Below are 17,133 nucleotides of genomic sequence, written 5' to 3'. Positions count from 1 at the left end.
ATGATCACTACCCGTATGGATGAAGATATTCAACTTCAGAGACCACAAAATTAGAGCTAAGCAAAATCCCCCATTCACTCAACTTCGATATGCTGATATTTTTCATCTGCTATCACTGAGCAGTAATCAAAATATTTTTCGTTTTGATATTTTTCCCTTTCCCTAATTCTTCCACATGGGACATGTGTGCTGCTTTCTCTGAAATAGGGTCAGGCCATTTAAGATTCCTCTCCAAACGGTATATAAGGTGGTGAAGGCAGCATATGGCATACTTATCTTCATATCCCAGGGCTTAGAATATAAGACTTAGTGCCGCATTAAACCTTTGCAATCAGCCTTAAAAAACAGCTAGTGAAGTACAAAAATAATTTGATGCATATAGTCAAATTAATGATGGAGCAGGTAGGACAATGGGGTTGAGAGGGAAAGATAGATCAGCCATGATTGAATGGCAGGGTAGATGGCCTAATTCTGCTCCTATGATTTATGAATAACTGATGATTAGGGGTTATTAGCTACAGGCAGAGAGGTTGGACAGACTTGGATTGTTTCCCCTGAAACTCCTGAGGTTGCGGGGAGACCTGATAGAAGTATATAAAAGAGGCATAGGTAGGATAGACGTTCTGAATCAACCCCAGCATGGAAAGATCAAATATGAGATGGCATAGCTTTAAGGTGAGAGCTAGAGTTTAAAAGAGTTTAAAAGAGTTTTGTGGGCAAGTTTTTTTAAAACTTACGCAGAGGGTCATAGAGTCAGAGTGATACAGCGTGGAAAACAGGGTGTTCGGCCCAACTCGCCCACACCAGCCCACAACGTCCCAGCTACCCAAGTCCCACTTGCCTGCACTTGGTCCATAACCTTCCAAACCTGTCCTATCCATGTACCTGTCCAACTGTTTCTTAAACGATGGAATAGTCCCAGCCTCAACTACCTCCTCTGGCAGCTTGTTCCATACACCCACCACCCTCTGTGTGAAAAGTTACCCCTCAGATTCCTATTAAATCTTTTCCCCTTCACCTTGAACCTATGTCCTTTGCTCCTCGATTCCTCTACTCGGGGTAAAAGACCGTGCAACTACGCAATCTATTCCTCTCATGATTTTATAAATCTCAATAAGATCTCCCCTCATCGTCCTACGCTCCATGGAATAGAGACCCAGCCTACCCAACATCTCCCTTTAGCTCACACACTTCAGTTCTGGCAACATCCTTGTAAATCTTTTCTGAACCATTTCAAGCTTGACAATATCTTTCCTATAAGATATGCCTATAGCATGGTGCCCAGACAGGTGAGTACCTGGACATTGCTGCCAGTGGTGGTGGTGGTGGTTGAGAGGTGATTGTGGCTGATATAATAGTGGCATTTGAGAGACTTTTGGACAGGCATATAAAAATTCAGGAAATGGAGGGATATGGATTATGTTCGGACAATAAGAGTTGGTTCTGGAGTCATGATCGGCACTGACATTGCAAGCCAGAGGGCCTCTTCTTGTACTATACTGAACTAAGGAAAGGATGTGGTTGAATTGGAGAGAGTGCCTCACTAAAATCCCCTGAAACACCATTATCTATTCTGCCTCCTCCACCTTCCCGGGCAACATGCGGTTCAGTTTCAACTTATAAGTTCGTAAGTTATAGGAGCGGAAATAGACCATTCAGCCCTTCGAGCCAGCACCGCCATTCATTCTGATCATGGCTGATCATACACAATCAATAACCCGTGCCTGCCTTCTCCCCCTTGATTCCGGTAGCCCCTAGAGCTCTATCCAACTCTCTTTTAAATACATCCAGTGAATTACTCGCTAGAATTTAGGAGTTTGAGTGGGGATCTTATAGAAACTTACAAAATTCTTAAGGGGTTGGACAGGCTAGATGCAGGAAGATTGTTCCTGATGTTGGGGAAGTCCAGGACAAGGGGTCACAGTTTAAGGATAAGGGGGAAATCCTTTAAGACCAAGATGAGAAAAACATTTTTCACACAGAGAGTGGGGAATCTCGGGAACTCTCTGCCACAGAGGGTAGTTGAGGCCAGTTCATTGGCTATATTTAAGAGGGAGTTAGATGTGGCCCTTATAACCATATAACCATATAACAATTACAGCACGGAAACAGGCCATCTCGACCCTTCTAGTCCGTGCCGAACACATAATCTCCACTAGTCCCATGTACCTGCGCTCAGACCATAACCCTCCATTCCCTTCCCATCCATAACTATCCAATTTATTTTTAAATGATAAAAAAACGAACCTGCCTCCACCACCTTCACTGGAAGCTCATTCCACACAGCTACCACTCTCTGAGTAAAGAAGTTCCCCCTCATGTTACCCCTAAACTTCAGTCCCTTAATTCTCATGTCATGTCCCCTTGTTTGAATCTTCCCTACTCTCAGTGGGAAAAGCTTTTCCACGTCAACTTGTGGCTAAAGGGATCAGGGGGTATGAGAGAAGGCAGGTACGGGATACTGAGTTGGATGATCAGCCATGATCATATAGAATTGTGGTGCAGGCTCGAAGGGCCGAATGGCCTACTCCTGCACCTATTTTCTATGTATCTATGAATTGGCCTCAACAGTCAATTCCACAAATTTACAATTCTCTAAGTGAAGACGTTTTTTCTCATCTCAGTTTTATGTGGCCTCCCCTTTATTTTTAGACCGTGGCCCCTGGTTCTGGACTCCCCCAACATTCGGAACATTTTTCCTGCATCTAGCTTGTCCAGTCCTTTTATAATTTTATATGTTTCTATAAGATTCTGATTCTTCTAAATTTCAATGAATACAAGCCCGGTCTTCCCAATCTTTCCTCATAAGACAATCCCGCCATCCCGTGGATTAACCTCGTTGCACTGCCTCAATAGCAAGGACGTACTCCCTCAAATTTGGAGATTAAAATTGCACACAATACTCCATGTGTGGTCTCACTAGGGCGCTGTGCAACTACAGAAGGACCTCTTTACTCCTATATTCAAATCCTCGATTTGTGTGATTAAGATCATAGATTTTTTTAAAAGCGACAGCAAAGACCCAACTGGGAATATGAAAGTTATAAAGATGCAACATAGAATAATTGAGAACATCCAAAGCATTTGAAGCACAGGGTGGCACGGTGGCGCAGTGGTAAAGCTGCTGCCTCACAGCATCAGAGACTTGGGTTCAATCCTGACTACGGGTGCTTGTCTGTATGTAGTTTGTACGTTCTCCCGTGACCTATGTGGGTTTTCTCAGTGATCTTCGGTTTCCTCCCACACTCCAGAGACGTATGGGTTTGTAGGTAAATTGGCTTGGTATAAAGGTATATTGTCCCTTGTGTGTGTTGGGTAGTGTTAATGTGCCGGTTATTGCGGACTCGATGGGCCGAAGGGCCTGTTTCTGCGCTGTTCCTCTAAACTAAACTAATCAACCCATACTTCAACTCCCCCTCCCATTCCCCATCCGGCCTCTCTGTCCTGGGTCTCCTCCATGGCCAGAGTGAGCAACACCGGAAATTGGAGGAACAGCACCTCATATTCCGCTTGGGGAGTCTGCATCCTGCGGGCATGAACATTGAATTCTCCCAATTTTGTTAGCCCTTGCTGTCTCCTCCCCTTCCTCAGTCCTCGGGCTGTCTCCTCCCATCCCTCAGCCCTCGGGCTCCTCCTCCTCCTTTTTCCATTCTTCTCCCCGCCACCCCCCATCAGTCTGGAGAAGGGTTTTGGCCCGAAACGTTGCCTATTTCCTTCGCTCCATAGATGTTGCTGCACCCGCTGAGTTTCTCCAGCTTTTTTGTGTACCATCAATTTTCCAGCATCTGCAGTTCCTTCTTAAACCCATACTGAGGTCTCCCTGCAGCCTCCAACATATAGATCATAGGTTTAAAAATGTGACACGAAAGACCCAAACTGAGAATATGAAAGTTATTAAGATTCAATGTTGAGTAATTGAGAATAGCCAAAACCTTTGAAGCACAGAAAGAAAAGAGAACAATGGCCAAATAGTCAAGACTTCATTTTCCATTTCCTTTAGTACTCAAGTGGTTACATGCACATTTCTTCATGCCCGCGGGATCTCTAACCTGAACTGTCAAACGAGCAGCTATTAGTGCTCAATATGATGATGTGTCCTGTGAATTTTGTCAGCAAGAAATAGGCCAAACGGTCCTAATCTCATTTTCAGCCGAGACACTGCGCCAATTTAAGGCCTTATCTGAAGTCAGTCATTGGAAATACTTACCTCCTGAGGGGTGGCAACAAAGTTAATAGCAGTGTAGTGACGGTCATCCTCTTGAGAGAGGCTGAAGGTGAACTGGTAGTCAATCAGGAGCGTGTCTGAAAGGAGAGAAGCTAAAATGATGCACTGAAATGCTGGACTCGAGTAATAAGGTGCAGGAACGTTCACTAAAGTAGATTCAATTAATTAGGTCCTTATCATAATCCGTCAGCATATAACAAAATGCTTTTCACACAATTACATGAAATTAATCTGTTATATTGCCAGAGATCCCAAATTTTAATTTGAAAGTTGAATAATGCATTTGTTATAAGAGGAATTATTATTTAAGACCAACAATTTCAAAGATTACTTCAACTTATGTCAACATGTACACAGAATAATTATGCAACAATATAACAGCAATCTTACCAATTGAATATAATAAATTATATATAAACGTTAAGCAATCTTTTTCTTTGGGAAAAGAGCAGCGATAGAGCTGCTCGACTAAATCTGCAGATCATTACTGGCACAGCTAATTGGCAATATTGGATGCAGCTTTAAAAACTTGACCACTCCGACACGTACAGGTCCACCAGCCATGTGGATTTGGCCCCTCCTTTAACCTGGACTAAATCGCCCCTCATAAAAATTAGCACCCAGGCCAGGTGAGGCTGCCGATCTCAACCACATCGGGACTTACGGGAACTCTGGCCCGGCCGCAGCCAACAAATACGTTCCCATAGCCGACTTCCGCGGCCGTTTGGCGGGTGGAATGTTCTACCTGCGGCCGGGGCTCTGGAACTCTGGCCCGGCCGAAGCCAGCCGATCTGTTCCCATAGTCGACATCCACTGCTGAATTTAGGGGCCGGTATCTCGGCCCGTCAAGGCCATGACCTGTCGGGTCTGGCAAAGCGGATAATCCAGAATGTCCTTGGAACCAAGGGTGCCGGATAGCCATGGTGGACCTGTAAAGGGATATGGGATAAATGCAGGCAGGTGGGATTAACTTGGGCGGGTATCCTGGTCGGCATTTCATTGGCTTTATGCAGATAAGAGTCCGTGAACACAAGAACCCAGCAGCAACATTTGTGTCTTTTATAATTGGAGCTTATTTATGGAAACATGAGCAACTCAATTGTTGTAAGAGTGCAGCACAGGAACAGGCCTTCAGCCCACAACGTCTGTTCTGAATGAGATACCAAGTTAAACTAACCTCCACTGCATGCACGTGATCCATCTCCCTCCATTCTCTGCATATCCATGGAGGCCATAGAATCATACAGCACGGAAACAGGCCCTTCGGCGTAGCTCGCCCATGTCAATCAAGATGTCCCAACTGCGCTAATCTCATCTGCCCGTGTTTGGTCCATATCCTGAATCTTTTCCATTCATGTACCTGCACAAATGTCTTTTAAATGCCGTTATAGTAACTGCCTCAACTACCTCCCCATGGCAGCATTCCACATACCCACAACCTTCTGAGTAAAAAAAGTTGCTCCTAAGGTTCCCATTGAATCTTTTCCCTCTCACCATAAATCTATATCCTTTGGTTCTAAATTTCCCTAGTCTGGATAAAGGACTCTATGCATCTACCCTACTCTATTCCCCTCATGATCTTATACCCCTCTACAAGATCACTTCACATCCTCCTACGTTCCAAGGAATAAAGTCCGAGCCAGTTCAAATTCCCCCCTAGAGCTCAGGCCCTCAAGTCCGAACAACATCCTAGTAAATCTTTCCAGCATAGTGACATCCTTCATATAGTAAGGTGACCAAAACTGAACACAATACTCCAAATGTGTCCTCACCAAGTCTTGAATAACTTTAACATAATGTGTAGGAGGGAACTGCAGATGCTGGTTTACATAGAAACATAGAAATTAGGTGCAGGAGTAGGCCATTCGGCCCTTCGAGCCTGCACCGCCATTCAATATGATCATGGCTGATCATCCAACTCAGTATACCGTACCTGCCTTCTCTCCATACCCCCTGATCCCCTTAGCCACAAGGGCCACATCTAACTCCCTCTTAAATATAGCCAATGAACTGGCCTCAACTACCTTCTGTGGCAGAGAGTTCCAGAGATTCACCACTCTCTTTACACCGAAGATAGACACAAAATGGTGGAATAACTCAGCGGGACAGGCAGCATCTCTGGAGCGATGGAATGGGTGACTTCCTGGGTCGAGACCCTTCTTCAGACTGCGAGTCAGGGGAGGGGGAGACTAGAGATATGGTAGGGTTGTTAATCCTGGTAAATTGGGGAGGCTAGGACCCTAAAATTGAGTAAAGGCTTCAGGGCTTCAGGAAGTTAATAGTTCACTGTATTTTGGGCTGATTTTTCTGCCATTTTCCTATTGTTCACCGTACAATGGCCCATTTCCATGGTTTTGATACCAGCGTTTACAAAATCTGTTAAACTCAGATGTGGAAAATCAATTAGTACATCAACTTCAGTTTCCTTCAGACTAAATTAACCAAATCGCATCTAGATAAGTGTCTACATTGATTCTGCAGGCTGTATAGTGATGCTTGATTCAGGATTTGAGATTTCATTCCTTTGGTTTTAGAGAAATGCATGTGCGAGATCCCTTCTGCTTGTGAGACACAGCAAGGCAATTTCGCTTCAACTCTGTTTCCATTAGAGTGGTTGTGGATTTCAAGCCAGTACCTTGTCCATACGTATACGAAAGGTGAAATGAATGTACAAACTGCCAGGAAATGTGTTGAGCTCAGAATATAATTCTTCCTGTGACAGGAGGAATGGGTACAGTATATTACAGTTACAGTTTAGTTTATTGTCACTGAAAGTAAGCATGCAGGTACAGCAGGCAGTGAAGAAAGCTAATGGCATGTTGGCCTTCATAACAAGAGGAGTTGAGCATAGGAAAACAGTGGTCCTTCTGCAGTTGTACAGGGCCCTGGTGAGACCACACCTGCAGTACTGTGTGCAGTTTTGTTCTCCAAATTTGAGGAAGGACATTCATGCTATTGAGGGAGTGCAGCGTAGGTTCACGAGCTTAACAAAAAGGCCTAAGGCAGGCAACGCCATTGTAGTGGGAGACTCCATTGTGAGAGGTACGGACAGGGGTTTCTGCGGCAACAGACGGGATGCGAGGATGGTGTGCTGCCTTCCTGGTGCCAGGATCCAGGATGTCACGGACAGAGTGCAGAAAATCCTCAAGGGCGAAGATGAACATCTGGAAGTGGTAGTGCATGTCGGCACAAACGATGTTGGAAAGAAGGGGATGAATATTCTGCAGCGTGACTTTAGAGAGCACGGAAAAATGCTGAAAAGCAGGACCTCCAGGGTTGTTATCTCCGGTTTGCTTCCAGTTCCTCGTGCTGGCGAGAGCAGGAACAGGGAGATACGGGACCTGAACATGTGGCTGAGGAACTGGTGCACGGGGCAGGGATTTAGATTCTTAGATCACTGGGATCTGTTTTAGGGTAAGGGGGAACTGTACAAAAGGGACGGATTGCATCTTAACAGGTGTGGGACCAGCATTCTGGCAGGCAGGTTAGCCACTGCTACACGGGTGGTTTTAAACTGAATAAGGGGGGTGGGGTGTCGGATGGGATAGTGGAGGATGGAGTTAAAGGGAAAGGGTTTCTTAAATGTGTGAGCGTAGAGACAGAGGGGTGTAAAATGAGGGTAGAAGCAATAGGTAGCAAGGTGAAAAGTAAAAGTGGCAGGCCGGCAAATCCAGGGCAAAAATCAAAAAGGGCCACTTTTCAGCATAATAGTATAAGGGGTAAGAGTGCTGTAAAAACAGGCCTGAAGGCTTTGTGTCTCAATGCAAGGAGCATTCGTAATAAGGTGGATGAGTTGAATGTGCAGATAGCTATTAATGACTATGATATAGTTGGGATCACGGAGACATGGCTCCAGGGTGACCAAGGCTGGGAGCTGAACATCCAGGGATATTCAATATTCAGGAGGGATAGACAGAAAGGGAAAGGAGGTGGGGTAGCGTTGCTGGTTAGAGAGCAGATTAACACAATAGAAAGGAAGGACATTAGCTTTGAGGATGTGGAATCGATATGGGTAGAGCTGCGAAACACTAAGGGGCAGAAAACGCCAGTGGGTGTTGTGCACAGGCTACCTAACAGTAGTAGCGGAGTTGGGGATGGCATCAAACAGGAAATTAGAAATGCGTGGAACAAATGTAAAACAGTTATAATGGGCGACTTCAATCTACATATAGATTGGGTGAATCAAATTGGCAAGGGTGCTGAGGAAGAGGATTTCTTGGAATGTATGCGGGATAGTTTTCTAAACCAACATGTAGAGGAACCAACGAGAGAGCAGGCTATTCTAGACTGGGTATTGAGTCATGAGGAAGGGTTAGTTAGCAGTCTTGTTGTGCGTGGCCCCTTGGGCAAGAGTGACCATAATATGGTGGAGTTCTTCATTAGGATGGAGAGTGACATCGTTAATTCAGAAACAAGGGTCCTGAACTTAAAGAAAGGTAACTTTGAGGGTATGAGACGTGAATTGGCCAAGATAGACTGGCGATTGATTCATAATGGGTTGACGGTGGATATGCAATGGAAGACATTTAAAGACTGCATGGATGAACTACAACAATTGTTCATCCCAGTTTGGCAAAAAAATAAATCAGGGAAGGTAGTGCATCCGTGGATAACAAGGGAAATCAGGGATAGTATCAAAACAAAAGATGAAGCGTACAAATTAGACAGAAAAACCAGCATACCAGAGGACTAGGAGAAATTCAGAGACCAGCAGCGGAGGACAAAGGGCTTAATTAGGAAAGGGAAAATAGATTATGAAAGAAAACTGGCAGGGAACATAAAAACTGACTGCAAAAGCTTTTATAGATATGTGAAGAGAAAAAGATTAGTTAAAACAAATGTAGGTCCCTTGCAGTCAGAAACAAGTGAATTGATCATGGGGAACAAGGACATGGCAGACCAATTGAATAACTACTTTGGTTCTGTCTTCACTAAGGAAGACATAAATAATCTGCCGGAAATAGCAGGGGACCGGGGGTCAAATGAGATGGAGGAACTGAGTGAAATCCAGGTTAGCCGGGAAGTGCTGTTAGGTAAATTGAATGGATTAAAAGGCCGATAAATCCCCAGGGCCAGATAGGCTGCATCCCAGAGTACTTAAGGAAGTAGCCCCAGAAATAGTGGATGCATTAGTGACAATTTTTCAAAACTCTTTAGATTCTGGAGTAGTTCCTGAGGATTGGAGGGTAGCTAATGTAACACCACTTTTTAAAAAGGGAGGGAGAGAGAAAACGGGGAATTACAGACCAGTTAGTCTAACGTCGGTAGTGGGGAAACTGCTACAATCAGTTATTAAAGATGGGATAGCAGCACATTTGGAAAGTGGTGAAATCATCGGACAAAGTCAGCATGGATTTATGAAGGGTAAATCATGTCTGACGAATCTTATAGAATTTTTCGAGGATGTAACTAGTAGAGTGGATAAGGGAGAACCAGTGGATGTGTTATATCTGGACTTTCAGAAGGCTTTCGACAAGGTCCCACATAAGAGATTAGTATACAAACTTAAAGCACATGGTATTGGGGGTTCAGTATTGATGTGGATAGAGAACTGGCTGACAGACAGGAAGCAAAGAGTAGGAGTAAACGGGTACAATACAATACAATACCTTTATTTGTCATTTGAACCTCACATGAGGTTCAAACGAAATGTAGTTTCTGCAGCCATACAATACAATAAAATAACCAAAACACACACCAACACTATTCACATAAACATCCATCACAGTGGCTCTCCTCCTCACTGTGATGGAAGGCAAAGTTTCTTGTCTCTCCCCTGCACTATTTCCCTCCCGAAGGAGGTCAAAGCCCCTGGCTAGTCCGCGGGCAAATTAAGGCCGCGCCGGGCGTTGTAGGGCCCCCCTCCAGGTCACTCTCAACCCCGCAATTCGGGCGGGAAAAGTCGCCGCTGCCGGTGCCCCGCAAAGCAGCCTCCCACCGGGGATCCGCGAGCTCCCGGTGTCACCATCCACCGGAGCCGGGCCGCATCAACGCGCCACCACCGCTCTCCACGCCCCGAAGCCGGCCAGCTCCACGTAGGTAAGTCTGCAGCAGCTCCTCAGCAGCTCCACGGCAGGCTCCTCAGCAGCTCCACAGCAGCTCCTCAGCAGCTCCACAGCAGCTCCTCAGCAGGCTCCTTTTCACAATGGCAGGCAGTGACTAGTGGGGTACCGCAAGGCTCAGTTCTGGAACCCCAGCTATTTACGATATATATTAATGATTTGGACGAGGGAATTGAATGCAACATCTCCAAGTTTGCGGATGACACGAAGCTGGGGGGCAGTGTTAGCTGTGAGGAGGATGCTAGGAAGCTGCAAGGTGACTTGGATAGGCTGGGTGAGTGGGCAAATGCATGGCAGATGCAGTATAATGTGGATAAATGTGAGGTTATCCACTTTGGTGGCAAAAACAGGAAAGTAGGTTATTATCTGAATGGTGGCCGATTAGGAAAGGGGGAGATGCAATGAGACCTGGGTGTCATGGTACACCAGTCATTAAAAGTAGGCATGCAGGTGCAGCAGGCAGTGAAGAAGGCGAATGGCATGTTAGCATTCATAGCAAAAGGATTTGAGTATAGGAGCAGGGAGGTTCTACTGCAGTTGTACAGGGTCTTGGTGAGACCACACCTGGAGTATTGCGTACAGTTTTGGTCTCCTAATCTGAGGAAATACACTCTTGCCATAGAGGGAGTACAGAGAAGGTTCACCAGACTGATACCTGGGATGTTGGGGTAGTCCAGAACCAAGGGCCACAGTTTAAGAATAAGAGGTAAGCCATTTAGAACGGAGATGAGGAATAACGTTTTCACCCAGAGTTTTAAATCTGTGGAATTCTCTGCCTCAGAAGGCAGTGGATGCATTCTCTGGATGCTTTCAAGAGAGAGTTAGATAGAGCTCTTAAAGACAGCGGAGTAAGGGAGTCATGGGGTGAATGAGGTATTGATTGTGGACGATCAGCCATGATCACATTGAATGGCGGTGCTGGCTCGATGGGCCGAATGGCCTACTCCTGCACCTATTGTCCATTGTCTATTGGATTGTAACGTGTACCGAGGTACAGTGAAAAACCTTTGTTGCGCGCTTACCAGTCAACGGAAAGACAATACATGATTACAATCGATCTATTTACAGTGTATAGATACATGGTAAGGGAATAATGTTTAGTACAAGGTAAAGCTAGCAAAGTCAGATCAAGGATAGTTCGAGGGTCACCAAGGAGGCCGACAGTAGTTCAGGACTGCTCTCTGGTTGTGGTAGGATGAATCAGTTGCTTTGATAACAACTGGGAAGAAACTATCTCTGAATCTTGAGGTGTGGGTTTTCACACATCTACACCTGGGTACATGGTACATGGGTAGGACAGATTTAGAGGGATAAGGGCCAAGCGCTGGCAAATGAGTAGTCTAGATAGGGCATAATGGTCGGTGTGGGGAAGTTGTGCCAAAGGGCCTGTTTCCACACTGTATGACTTTATGGCCATCTCACTTTGTTTTGTTTTTTTAAATGAGACCGTTAGTGACTTGGTCGAACCCTGGAGATCATTTATAAAAACTCTTTGCCAACACCCCCTGGAATTTTGGTAAAATCATGGGAGCCTAAAAACTGGAGTTTTGTGTTCAGTTTTACTCACCGTGCTATAGAAATTAAACACTACAACCTCCAAATAAGTATCGAACTACATAGACCTAGGAACATTATTATTGTTTTTGCACGACTAGTCTGTGTTTATTTGTTTGTTGTTTTTTTCACTATATAGTGAACTTTCTCTGGTTGTTTATTATGGGTTTTACAGAGTACTAGGTTTCTGCTGCACCAACACAGAATTTTGTATGTTGCTGTAAGAATTCCATTGTTTTGTTCCGGGACCGATGACAATGAAACACTCTTGACGTAACATAGAAACATAGAAAATATGTGCAGGAGTAGGCCATTCGGCCCTTCGAGCCTGCACCGCCATTCAATATGATCATGGCTGATCATCCAACTCAGTATCCTGTACCATACCCCCTGATCCCTTTAGCCACAAGGGCCACATCCAACTCCCTCTTAAATATAGCATTAACTTTTGACTTTCTTTCACAAATCACACAAAACATTGGTTTAGGTCCGCAAGCATCCTATGAACAAGCCCTTCAGCCCACAATGTCTGTGCCAACAATGGTGCCAAGTTAATCGTCACATATACCTGCATGTGATCCATATCCCTCCCTTCCCCGACTGTTTGTGAGTTTTCTTTGTCTTTTTTTCATCACTGGCTGCCCTGAGGGCCTCCCACATGTCCTACCTTTTGTATCTTTTGTTCTTTTTTCACCAATGTAACACAACCCAGATAGATGGAACTTGTTCAGCATCTACATGCCTTTTTAAAAATTTCTATATGAAAACAAATGATTTCCGCATATGGAGACACTGCAGATGCTGGAATCTTGAGCAAGTCAGGTCAGGCAGTATCTATGGAGGGAATGGACAGGTGGTGTTTTGGGTCGGGATCCTACTTCAGACTGCTACAGGTGACGTTTCAGGTTTGGACCCTCAAATCCATTCCCTCCACAGATGAGTTCCTCCAGCATCTTGTAAATTTCTGCATAGTCTGCATTATTGGCAAATGTTCTAGTCAATTTTTGTAATTGGGTCTTTGGACTACTCTTGGACCTTCAGAATTAGTTTAAATCACAAACATACAAGAAGCAGAGAAAAGGTGAAGGAGGAACTTTGTGAGTCAGGTAGCATCTGTGGATCCATATTCAAGACTCATATTTGAGCCAGCATCCGCAGTTCCTTGTTTCTACCCATAGTTATACTCACAGTAACAAGTTCCTCTCAATGGATTTCCCTGATATCGTGTTTCCACATCACATCTGTAAACAAATTGAAACAATAAAATTAGCATCATTCGATCCTGACCTCAAGTGCAGTCTGTATGAAATTTGCACGTTCTCCCTGTGACCGTATGAGATTCCTCTGGGTGCTCTGGTTTCCTCCCATATCCCAAAGATTTGCGGGTTTGTAGGTTAATTGGCCCCTGTAAATTGCCCCCTAGTGTGTAGGGTGTAGGGGGGCAAGTGGGATAGCATAGAACTAGTTTGAACGGGTGATCGAAGGTTCGGCATGGACTCAGTGGGCAAACGGCCCTGTGCCCATGCTGTATCCCTGAACTAAACTATATTGTCGTGTGTATTAATAATTCTTTAAAACCTTCTAGAAGAACTTAACCACGTATTCAAAGCTAAGTTTTCTGCAATGAAGATCTTCTCTGATATTGTGGACAAATAAGAGGTAATTTCTGTGTTGGTGAGAAAATTAATGTCTTGAACTCTACATTTCCAAGTTTCTCCTCTGCTGAAGACTTCCGCAAACAAAAATATCTGCTTTTGGGAACATGGTCCAAATAGGCTCTCTTTGTGGACACGGATGCACAGAGATAAAACATTCAACTTGTAAACGTCAGAATAATCTTGTTTTGCTGGTATTTCTGTATCTGGATAGAATTGATACCAAATGCATAATACGTTTTGGGCAAGAAGATGATGATAGCATTTTACACCGATACAAAATAAACTAAATTAAATCCTACTCCCCTCTATCTCAAGACAACAGATGTCCGTAGTTTATGGAGGATTCTTTTTAAATTACTCTCCAAACACTTTATTTGATTGCATTAGCTTGCTCATTAATTGAAAATGTCATGGTCACAAAGTGGAACTGAATTATAGGACATTTTATTGCAACCATAAACCTGCACCAAAAGCAGAGTGGTTATAAAAAGTACTGAATGTAACTTACAGCTGACACTTGTCGCCTTTGATTCCTTTAGTGGTGCAGAAGCATTTGCCTGTCTTAGTATCGCAGATGGATGCATGCCCATTGCACTTGCAGGCTTGAAAAGTGGGGGGAAAAAAACGTATTATGAAAAGCGAACATTACCGTTTCAGCACCATAGCGGCAAGCAAATTTAGACACAAAGTGCTGGAGTAACTCAGTGGATCAAGGGGCACCTCCAGCACCTTGTGCCTTTTTTTTGTTTTAGTTTAGATTGTTGTCACCGACAGTGAAGAGCTTTTGTTGCATGCTAACCAGTCAGCAGAAAGACTATATATATTTACAGTGTATAAATACATGATAAGGGGATAACATAAACCAGCGTCTATAATTCCTTGTGCGTGATTCATTCCTTGTTCTATTACTCTGCTACTCCAACCACAGTCAGCCTCAATTCCAGTCGCAATAAGCTGCACGCGATTCTCACCTATTTCCTTGCATCCTGCGGTGAGCGTTTGAGGGCACTGGGCCTGTACTCGCTGGAGTTTAGAAGGATGAGTGGGTACCTCACTGAATCTTATCGAATAGTTACAGGCCTGGAGTGAGTGGATGTGGAGAGGATGTTTCCACTAGTGGGAGGGTCTAGGACCAGAGACCATAGCCTCAGAATAAAGGGACGTACCTATAGAAAAGAGATGAGGAGGAATTTCTTCAGAGAGGATGGTGAATCTGTGGAAATCATTGCCACAGAAGGCTGTGGTGGCCGTCAATTGATATTTTCAGGGGGGAGAGAGAGATTCTTGATTAGTATGAGTGTCAGGGATTATGCGGAGAAGGCAGGAAAATGGGGTTGAGGAGTAGAGTTAGATCCGCTATGATTGGAGTATCCATGCTGGTATCTTCCCTTTGATATCACGGGCTCTCATCTTCTTTAGCAGTCACACTTGTGGCACCTTTCTGAACACCTAGGTAAACAACATTAACAGACTGTCCTTGGTCTGTCCTGCTATTTACTTCCCCTCATAGAATTCCAACAGATTCGTCAGGCAAGATCTCCCCTTCGCAAAACTGATTCTGACCTTGGGTGCTGTCTGTCAGGAGTTTGCATGTGCTCCCTGTGACCATCAGGAGCTTTGGCATCCTCCCACATCCCAAAGACGTGCGGGATTGTATGTTAATTGTGCCTCTGTAAATTCCCCCTGGGGCTTAGGGAGTGGATGAATAAATGGGATTACATGGAACTAGTGTGAATCGATGGTCAGTGTGGACTTGGTGGGCTGAAGGGCCTGTTTCCATACTGCATCTTTAAGCTAAACTACAAATGAAAGACAAGCATTTACTTATGAACAACTATTCAAATTTTCCCAACTTCAAACTTCTGAATTACGGTAACTACCTTTACTGAAATGTGGGCCAGGGTGTTTAAAATTAATGACTCTTACGGTTGATAACTTTGTGAAGCATGACGCAGCGAAGTGATAACTCTTTAGAGCACATCAAGGAGAACGGCACAAACTACCTGTGCAAAAATTCTCCTCTGATGGTTATTATTTCAAGGGAAATTCTTGATTATTCGAATCTTAAAATTGTAAATTAACTGGAAATACCACATACAACTACGAAGAAATTCAGAGCTAACAGAATGGCATTATGGAAGCACTTAAATTTTGGAGACCGGAGAAAACAAATGTATTTACTGTCAATTGTTTCACAAATGGCTAATCAATTGCTAAGAAGAACCTAATGTTACTCAGATGTTATTGGGCTATCAAACTTGAATAGTGAGTATAGACACAAAAAGCTGGAGTAACTCAGCGGGACAGGCAGCATCTCTGGTGAGAAGGAATGGGTGACGTTTTGGGTCGAGGCCCTTCTTCAGAGTCGTTAAGCTGCCAACTCTCAATCCATGGTCATACTGCAGATTTACAAGCTAAAAAATGGTCAGCTTGAGCAGCTTGACATAGGAAGTAAGTAAGTTTATTGGCCAAGTATTCACATACAAGGAATTTGCCTTGGTGCTCCGCCCACAAGTAACAACATGACATACAGTGACAGTTGCAAATGACTCCGAAAATACTAAACATTATTAATAATAATAAAACGTAAGTGAGAAAACACCATTGATCAAGCATGTGATCCAACACAATATTGCATTGCAAAAGGATTTGAGTATAGGAGTAGGGAGGTTCTACTGCAGTTGTACAGGGTCTTGGTGAGACCATACCTGGAGTATTGCGTACAGTTTTGGTCTCCAAATCTGAGGAAAGACATTCTTGCCATAGAGGGAGTGCAGAGACGGTTCACCAGACTGATTCCTGGGATGTCAGGACTGTCTTATGAGGAAAGACTGAATAGACTTGGTTTATACTCTCTAGAATTTAGGAGATTGAGAGGGGATCTTATAGAAACTTACAAAATTCTTAAGGGGTTGGACAGGCTAGATGCAGGAAGATTGTTCCCGATGTTGGGGAAGTCCAGGACAAGGGGTCACAGTTTAAGGATAAGGGGGAAATCCTTTAAAACGAGATGAGAAGAACTTTTTTCACACAGAGAGTGGTGAATCTCTGGAACTCTCTGCCACAGAGGGTAGTTGAGGCCAGTTCATTGGCTATATTTAAGAGGGAGTTAGATGTGGCCCTTGTGGCTAAGGGGATCAGGGGGTATGGAGAGAAGACAGGTACGGGATACTGAGTTGGATGATCAGCCATGATCATATTGAATGGCGGTACAGGCTCGAATGGCCGAGTAGCCTACTCCTGCACCTAATTTCTATGTTTCTATGTTTCTATGTTTCTAATACATAGACATGGAATGCTGCGAGGCCTTTCCTACAGCTCTCATCTCACAGATTTACTTTCCTTTGTTTACACTCTTTTTCCAAATACCCTCATTTCATAGCTTCTATATTTTGTTTCTCATGCTCCTTCCAATTGCCTCCCACATTGACCCATCAACTACTGAGGGAATATTGAGGTTCAGTGGGTGGTACAAGGGTCGAGAGGCTGCCGTACAGCGGTCTCCACCCTGACTACGGGTGGTGTCTGTACCGAATTTGTACGTTCTCCCTGTGATCATGTGGGTTTTCCCTGGGGCCTCCAGTTTCCTCCCACACTCTAAAGACATACAGGTTTGTAGGCTAATTGGTTTGGT

General features: G+C 44.3%; 1 protein-coding gene across 1 annotated transcript in view; it reads right to left on the bottom strand.

Annotated features, from left to right (window-relative positions):
* atrn (attractin) overlaps positions 1-17,133 on the bottom strand; it is a 346,003-nt gene that overhangs the window by 136,754 nt on the left and 192,116 nt on the right. Inside the window, exons 20-22 of the mRNA XM_055642697.1 lie at positions 14,008-14,101; positions 13,030-13,082; positions 4,208-4,302 (exon numbers count right to left, since the gene is read on the bottom strand). Coding sequence (XP_055498672.1) covers positions 4,208-4,302; positions 13,030-13,082; positions 14,008-14,101 — 242 coding nt within the window. The remainder of the gene's footprint in view (positions 1-4,207; positions 4,303-13,029; positions 13,083-14,007; positions 14,102-17,133) is intronic.

This window comes from Leucoraja erinacea, chromosome 1 (genome assembly GCF_028641065.1).
Source record: "Leucoraja erinacea ecotype New England chromosome 1, Leri_hhj_1, whole genome shotgun sequence".
Taxonomy (NCBI): Eukaryota; Metazoa; Chordata; class Chondrichthyes; order Rajiformes; family Rajidae; genus Leucoraja; species Leucoraja erinaceus.
The sequence above is the reverse complement of the archived record's forward strand: the minus strand, read 5'-3'. Positions and strand labels throughout refer to the sequence as shown.